Here is a 9080-nt window from a genome sequence, read left to right on the forward strand (position 1 = left end):
ACCTCTTATAACAAGTGTTTCGAACAGGGGAAAAGATTCCTCTAAGGCATTCCACCATAAGATAGGTAACTCCACCAGTTTCAAGACCTTATGTTTATGGAATGTGATATCTCCAAGGCTTGATAGTCGCGAACAAAAGCGAATCTAGGATTTCTAAAACATGGGTGCACCACTAAAAAGAAGAAGGAAAAAATGTATTAAGCTGGAATTAATCCCTAATTCTCTAGGTATATAACTCAACATTCAACCAAGTTCACCATTTAGCCTTCTTGAAACTAGTTGGACTCTGCACTGTCTTAATTCAAAAGTCAATTAATAGAGGACCTTGTTCATTAGCATTAGCTCAAAAGCCTTGTTGATCTGAGCAAATGGGATTTATGATTGATTGTTAGTTTGGTACACCACTTAGACATTAGAGAGGCTGAATAATGTCTTAATAAATCTTCGACCTATTAAAATTTTGCCCTTCAAACAGCCAGCAGTACAACCTTCAACACAGAACCAGGTTTTTGATACTGGTTTTACTAACTTCTATAACAAGTGCGGAATGCAAATAAGGCAGGAGTTTTTACGTGAAAAACCTCCTTGCTCCCACCTCTAGAATTTCATTCAAACACTTCACTAAAACAATGAGCAGTTTCAGGTTACAAAATAATTACCCTAAGAGACCAAATACTATCCACTTAACAACCTATGATCAACGAGATTGTAGCTACTATCTCCGAGCTAAACTCTTAGCCTATAATTAATTTGAAGTTTCTCTCTAATTAAAAAACCTCACAACAACACTTCTTGAATAAGCGAATAAGGTTACAACCCAAAAAACCTACGACAAGATTTAGACAACTAAACTCCAAGTTAAGAAGATACAGTAATGCAGGAATTAGTTATGCAAGATTTAGTTATTCATGTATTAGTTAATCCGTCTTCGACTATGCACAAAATAATACATAAATTGACTCATAACTTGTACAAATAGTTATGGGGGATTGTAACTGGTAACCAAACACTGTGATATGCTGAATTTTATACATAGAAACTAAAATACTATCAAACATGGTACTAGACATCTAAAAATACTTTTCTCCTTTTTTCCATAGCATGACGCCGACTCTATGACGTTGCCTCTTTTTCTTTGTACATACTACTCATTTTTATGATTAAGAATAAGTTGAAATACTAATTTAAGCCTCTTCCTTTTGTCCAATTAGATATGCTACTATCAATTTATCAAAACCCCACTTTGAATAATGATGATCTGTAATTCAGTATGTAGGACATCTAAGAATCTTTGCCAAAGTCTTCCTTTTGTCCAATTGGATGAACGGTTCAATATGTGAGGAAGACATGCATGTACTAATGTCGAGACGCGTAAGGAATTATTAATTTCGATGACTTCATAATCATCTTATCCAAAATTGATACATTTTTATCTAGTTAATATTAATCTTCAAATCCTCTTCATTTATTGGAGATAACCTATAAGTCTATTTCTGCCTATTTTTATATCATATTAAATTATTTGACAATTTTATCTAAAAGTTTAAACATTAAAAATCAGAAATCCACTTTTATTTAATTGATTATATCTTCAATCATGAAACATCATATTATTAAAAGAACGACTGCTTTAATCCTTTTTACCTTTTCTAAATTCATAATTACTCTTCTTATCCTAGATTAAAGTTTTAATGTAATTAAATATAATGATGGTATAAAAAGAATTTCATCAACTAATAAAATGGTAACATTAGGACAGATATTGATCTCTACATACATATCATTTGTACAGTATTTGATTTTTTTTTCCTGCATAATTAATATTCTTATAACATTCTAAGACAATTTTTGTATTGTTAATTCATGTAGGATGTTTATGAAATACTAGTAGGGTATTAGAGGTCCATGGATCAAAACAACTAAAATGACAAATAATTCTCATATAATAAACAATATGTTACGACTTTATTTAAAAAGCAAAATACATATTATAAATTAATTAATCAGAATTGTTGATCATTTTACATTGGCTGCATATAGAGACACCGAATCAAATCAACACTTTTGAGCTATTTTCGATTTGCATGGTTATAGATTCAAGTAAATAAAAACATGCATGGGTTTATATGTAAGTGCATGCTTTTGGAGATTTAACTATCGTGTTCAATAAAATATCCCATCAATATAAAGCATTAATAGTTGCTGAATTCCAGAATTTATTCGAGGAGTACTTCAAGTGAATCACTTAACTCACTTCTATGTGTAATAAGTTGGCTAAATCTTAGTGTGCTCACTATCAATGATAGTGCTTGTGTAACTACTACTATGGATGTAGTGTTCTAGTTATTAATAAAATTTCATTTTAAACCAAAAAAAGAATCATTTAACTCCAACCACCTCCACCACCAATTACTTCCACCATCAATCTTCACCGTACAACCACCACCTTTGACTACTATTATCAACATCATTACCGGTTTCAGTACCAGCTTCCCCTGCATACCCACTATCATCAATCACCAACGAACAGCCACAATTCCCATAGCCAATCACCACCACACGACCATCACTCTAGTCACCGCACGATAATTACCCATCGCTAACCACCTATTGAAAATTAGTACGTTGTTAGTAATTAATTTGTCGGAAATTTCACCTGATCGATTATGTATTTGGATATTATTTCTCCAAGAGATTTTACTATCACATAAAGAACCGTCGAACCAAAGTCGTGCCACAGCACTTCACTACAAGAAAGTACAGAAACACTCTAAAGGGAATTAGGAAAAAGAAAATGTCTAGTAGTTCATTAACTTACTTTATTTTTAATTAAAATCATTCACTCAGGCTCTTATCTCCCATGGTAGTAGGTAGTTTGGCACAGATTCCTATCCCGTATATTATTATAATACTCTACAACATTACATAGCAGGTGTCATAAAAAGTTGCCTTCCTTGCAAAATACATGTAGGACAACTAAGGAAAACAACAAAGCAAGGGGGATCTCCCATATACAAGTTGCAAAGAAGCATGCAACTTGTTCGTTTTTCCTCATATGCTTGAAGTAATAAAGACTTGAAAAATTCAACGAAGTTGTTTTTAAAACTTTTAGAGCTTAATTTGGATGTCCATATAAAATGCTATACTACCATATACATGAAATCCGTAGGAAAATTTGTCTAAAAGCACATGGCTTGTTAATCGATTAATTGAAATGGGCTTTGACGTAAAGTAAAAGTAACTTTAAACGCATCAAATTTTTTTAAAAGGACTTAATAGAATTAGAGAATGTATGATCAAAGATGAAATTTAAACTGAGTATTCAATCTGAATAATGGCACTGGCTAGTGTTATATCTCCAAATCGATGCTTATTGCAAGAACATACTGCTTGCTTATGGTATCAACTTAAACTTAGCATACTGAATATGAAAATCATACATAGCATTATGATATATATATTTACCACATATATGTTGCACGTCTTATTACTAATCAAATATAATAAGACCAAAATGTTAAAAGGACATCAACCTTTGATCTATATATGAGAGTATATATATTGAACCTTGCAAAATAGATTTAGCTTCTAGATCTTCACATTGTCTGCTGCCATATATAGCTCCAACCAGAAATCCACGTTAGACGAATGAACACTCACATCCATGAAATCTTTTATGTAAAAATCAAGATTCGAGGATGTGTCTGGATTGCTTTCCAATATAACTATGTTTTCAACTTGATTGACAACTGAAGTAGCATCGTTGTCTTGATCCAACATTTCTAAGAAATCCGATATTTGGTAGTTTTCATCAAATGTGACATCACTAGAGGAGAACTTGGTGAAATCAAAAGATTCACGAGAAATACTGGCAGAACCTTGAATTGGACAAGTAGCTAATAAAGGCGTCTTCATTTGTTTAGCTTTCTGGGCCTTTTTGGATCTTATTGCCTTAGGTTTCACTTGATCATGATTAACCTTTGTCCCCAGCTGCTTCTTTAAATGTGTGTGGTAGAAATTCTTGATTTCGTTATCAGTTCTTCCGGGCAGTTCTTTAGCTATAGCTGACCACCTTCAACAAAACATAACATCACTAATGTCAGATAATTATGAGTATAGCTCAATTTTACTGTTTAATAATCATTTTCGGGAAGGAAGGAACTAGAGGCGGATTCAAAATTTTGAGTTTATGACTTCTAGATTTTAGAAACGTTAGTTTACTGAATTCTAGATAAATTGTTTATAGATATTAAGTGGATTTCTTAATACAAATACAAATTTTTGGCTAAAGCCATTGGGTTTTGCCGAACTCGTAACTACAACTCTACTGGTCTCCGGGAGGAACTTGGTTTCTATACTGATACAGTGAGTTTTATACTTCATGATTCTGGAAATGTCAGAATTTACGACTGCATCATCTATAAAGTATAAACTGTTAAAGAGAATACACTTTTATTTATTAAATTGAAACTAAGGTACATAATTCTCACCTGTTACCAAGTGAATGATACATTCTGATCACAGTTTGAGTTTCTTCCAAGGTAAAAGGTCCTCTCTTTAGATCAGGCCTCAGGTAGTTGAGCCACCTTAATCTGCAACTCTTTCCAGTTCTTGATAGCCCTGCAACACCCATAACAACAAAAATACACATGTGAGCTTAAGCTTAAGCAGTACTATATATTACATGCTGAAACCCTAAAAGTATTAAAGCAACAAAAAAAAGTAAAGGATGAAGACTTTCTTCTTTTTGCTTGTTGTTTTTGTCTAATTATATGCCCCGTTTGAAAGGGAAAGAGTTGTTCTAGAATTATAGAAGATAGTGAATGAAATTGGGGTTTGTTGTGGTGGATATACCTGCAAATTTGGGCATTTGGCTCCAGTTGCAAATACGATATTTCTTGATATAAGAGATCAATTTTTGGTCTTCCTGAGGAGACCATGCCCCCTTCTTGACATAGTTCATGCTTTTGTCATGTTTCTGTTCTGCCATAATTATGGCTTCAAATAACCAAGAGTGACCTAATACAAAAAGCTTGATTTGCTTACATACATATATGGGGGCTCCGCCCAAGCTTGTGGAATATTTAGTTCAAAGACTACTATTTCCAAGAAAGTTCATACTCCCTCACCCACAAGCCTCACAACTTCCTAATTTGTCCTTTTTAAATTCCATTTACTTACTATTCCTTCTCCTTCTAAAAGGACACTATTACTATTAAAAGTATTATTCTATCGGTCTCAATTTATGTGATATAGTTTTCTTTTAAATTTATTAAAAAAAAATACTTTTTTGTATTTAAAAACAGTTCAACTTTTCAATTTAATTACCCTTAATGAGATAAACTTTTAGACACACAAGTTTCTTTGACTTATTTAGGATCACATATTTCAAAAGTCATTCATTCTTTCGTAAATTTCATGTCTTATCAAAATACATCACATAAAATGAGACGAAGGGATAATAAAAAAATTTAACTAATACTTTTAAAAATATTATTTAAATATTCTTAATTAGAAAAAGTTGTAAGCTATAGAACCTTCTGTATAGTGTCTAATTATCTACTATATTTTATTTATCTTTGTGCTTGGCCAATGACTGCGATTCTAATCAAGGCGCGACCATTGCTAGTTGAAGTAAGGTTCGCCTCTGGCCGTTGAGAAGTTTTTAAAGGGCTTCCTTTAGGGTAAAGCCCTACAAAGAAGTGTCTATATTTTTATTATAGAAAAATTATGAAATGTTCGAATTAAGATTAAAAAAAAATTTTGAAGGTTTGATTCTCGTATTTCAAACCCCTTCATTATATGATGGAGTATAATTTACAATATTATAAAATTAAGGATGTTGCCCTATTTATGTGACTCTATTGCAGATATTCTATTGCAGATATATCCTTTTATATTTCAAAATCAAATACCTAAACTCCTATACAATGAAAATACTAGACGAAAGACATGATGTTTAAATTTGACAAGCAAAGGGTGTTAAGTGTCACACTCCTACCAGGAGTATGACGGGCTCCGACCCGTAGGCCGGGAACCACCTGACTCATCCGTGACTTTGAACATTATAAACCATAACTCAAAGAATATCTGCACGCAGAAAAGGCCTAACATAGGAATATCCGCTCATTCAGCACATATGTACATATGCAGACCGACAAGGTCGCCACAACATAATGTATTTCATAAAGCCGGCAAGGCTAACAATAAAGTATCAAGAGCTCAAAATAAGGCCGACAAGGCCACCAATATATTATACAACAATATGAACCGGTGGAGCTATAAAACATCTAACTATACATACACGTCTACGAGCCTCAACATAGAATACAAATGATCATAAGGACAATACCAAATAGACTGCAGCTCCGAAGTAAGTGGAGTGCTCCTGAGAATCCGCTGATAGAACACCTACGGGTCTGATCCGTCTTCCTACCCACCTGCGGGCATGAGCGCAGCGTCCACAAGAAAGGACGTCAGTACGAATAATGTACTGAGTATGTAAGGCATGAATAACAACATAATATAGACATGAAAGGTAACATGGAATAAAAGAGATAACCTGTACATCTGGATGCCTTATAAGGCGGATGCCATGCATGCTTAGCCTTTAAAAAAAATATTTTTATACATATACATAGTACCATGCCTGGCCATTAAGGCTCGGTGTCATATATGTAGTATCATGCCCGACCATTAAGGCTCGGTGTCATATATATAGTATCATGCCCGGCCATTAAGGCTCGGTGTCATATATATAGTATCATGCCCGGCCACTAAGGCTCGGTGTCATATATATAGTATCATGCCCGGCCATTAAATCTCGGTGTTATCATCATTAGCCCGCGTCCGGGCCTCCCGCGTCCGGGGCAATATCATAACATGCCCACTGCAGTGGTGTGCACATCTACGTGCCATGCCCGACCGACTATAGCGCGGCGCGGTGTGAGAAAATACATACATATATACATAAAGCATGCATGAGAGCCAAATAAGAGCTATAAATACATCGGAGTGACGTAAGGTCGGTAACCTCCGATTATATTATGGAATAATCATCATCGTTCTATCTCACCTTGAAGGAACAAATATTATAAGGCGAGATCAACAACAATGAATAAAAATCAAGAAAATCATGAAAATAACTCAACATTCTCATATTTACATTGAATTCATAAGCTTGGGACTTTAAAATATGAAATCATCATCATCGTCGTAATCATCATAGAAACATTCTCATCTTTAGCATCGTCATTAACATTGTAAAAACATGTCCGTTGTTGTTGTTGTCATAAAAGCTTATAGAATCATAAATCTTTGACTCAGAAAATAGGGACATTTTGGAAAACATTTATGGATTTATCAAGAAAGAAGTCATACCTTTGAATCATGAACTCTAACTTTTGGAAGTAAGGAGGTTATGAAACATATGTAGGGAATTATAACATAGGAGTTTCTAGAAATAGGATCATCGTCATCATAAAACATGTTTATCTTTAGCATCATAAGAACTCTATGAATCATGAATCTCTACCTTTTGAGAATAAGAATATTCTTGGAAAATATTTATGGATTCACATAAAGGGATCATGGGACATTTGGAAAACACCTATTGGATTCATAAGAAAGGAATCATGCCTTTAGAAGAAAGGGACTAGCCTTAACATACCTGTTCAACCTCCAGTTATCCACACTTATTCATCCGAATTCGTGAGTCTACATTTAAGAGGATTCACACAATCGTTAGACTCATCGTTATACGCTTGTCTTAGTCCTTCAAATAAATCCATTTATAATCTGCCGAAATTCGGGCAGCACCTCCCCTGTTTATATGCTCAGTCCGAAATCACAATACCAACAAAACAACAACTACAACAGCACCAACATCAACAACATCATCATCAATACCAAAATATTCCATAAAACATCCCTCGTGATGTTTGTCCAATTTCTCAACCAACAACATTATTATACAACCATTTCATCACTCTATCTTCGTAAATAAACCAAAAGTAATATTAATAAGGAGAGATTCATACCTTATTTTTGTTAAAACAACGATATCTTCACTATCCACCTTGAATCCGCCGCAAAACCATACTAGAATCACATCTATGCGTTTATCCAAGCTTCGATTAATACTCCGTCACTTGAAAATTGCTTACTTTTTGATTCCCTCACTCTCTCTTCAAATTTTGTAGAATTTTCTGGGCTAAAATCTGGTGAAAACGAGGGTTCTTACCCTTTTTATAAGGGTCAAATTCGGGTCGGGTTCACTGTAGCAGCACTCTAGCAGGTCGGTTACTGTAGCAGTACTGTAGCACGTGTTTCTGCTCTGTCATCCTGACTTGTAACGTTCATAATTCTCTACTCCGATGTCCTATCGACGAGCGGTTTATTGCGTTAGAAACTAGACTCGGCGAAATTCATTTTAGGCTTTTGAAACACCTTAAAACTCCTAATATACTAGGAGATATGCCCCTCCAAAGTTGACTAAAAATCTGCCCAAAATCCTGCCGACATTTCTCAAATTTTCGTCAAACTTATTTTCTTCAATTTGCTTGATCTCGAAATCTTCCGAAACTTTCCATACATGATATTTATCATATATTATACTTGATAATGGCCATGTTCTTGTGTTTCAAAATAGTCTTTCCCGATTATGACTTACGAGATCGTAATTCATCCTTTACTTCATTGTTACATACTTCCCATGGCTTGTACCTTCCAAAACATCATGGGACGTCTCCGATACTCCATTAATACGGTGATGTACGTGGCATGCTCATGCTGTGAAAGTGCGGGGTGTAACATTCTCCCCCCCCCCCCCCTTCAAAAACATTCGTCCTCGAATGTTGAGGTAGAGTTCGCTCCGAGGTAATTTGTCAGTATTTACTTTACTTACTTGCAGTCTTACTTGCTCATTTAAAACTGAACTTATCCGAATTAAGTAGTTTGTCCTTCTTATTTTGTGGCCAAATTTACGCTCGTACTCAAGGTCGTCCCTTTTCTTATTATATGTCTGTCTACTAACTCTTTATGCTTTATCGTTCTCATTGCCTCTTCAGCCTTTGTTGTTT

At 34.4% G+C, this 9080-nt stretch overlaps 1 protein-coding gene across 1 annotated transcript; it reads right to left on the reverse strand.

Moving 5' to 3' along the window:
- Positions 1 to 3576: 3576 nt before the first annotated feature.
- Positions 3577 to 4990, reverse strand: LOC132614528 (transcription factor MYB14-like). The gene is made up of 3 exons (XM_060328994.1): positions 4855 to 4990; positions 4491 to 4620; positions 3577 to 4072 (listed from the first exon to the last, which is right to left on the reverse strand). Exons 1-3 carry the CDS (start codon positions 4988 to 4990, stop codon positions 3589 to 3591), a joined length of 750 nt encoding a protein of 249 aa, XP_060184977.1. The 3' UTR covers positions 3577 to 3588.
- Between the last annotated feature and the right edge of the window lie 4090 nt (positions 4991 to 9080).

This window comes from Lycium barbarum, chromosome 1, assembly GCF_019175385.1.
Source record: "Lycium barbarum isolate Lr01 chromosome 1, ASM1917538v2, whole genome shotgun sequence".
In the NCBI taxonomy this organism is placed as follows: domain Eukaryota; kingdom Viridiplantae; phylum Streptophyta; class Magnoliopsida; order Solanales; family Solanaceae; genus Lycium; species Lycium barbarum.

Bases quoted from the DNA above. Each gene is read 5' to 3' on its own strand.
- LOC132614528 (XM_060328994.1), bottom strand. From the start codon at position 4,990: ATGGCAGAACAGAAACATGACAAAAGCATGAACTATGTCAAGAAGGGG. The intron at 4,621-4,854 runs GTATATCCACCA...TGGGTGTTGCAG, and splicing joins CCAAATGCCCAAATTTGCAG to GGCTATCAAGAACTGGAAAG. The intron at 4,073-4,490 runs GTGAGAATTATG...GTTTTGTTGAAG, and splicing joins TATCATTCACTTGGTAACAG to GTGGTCAGCTATAGCTAAAG.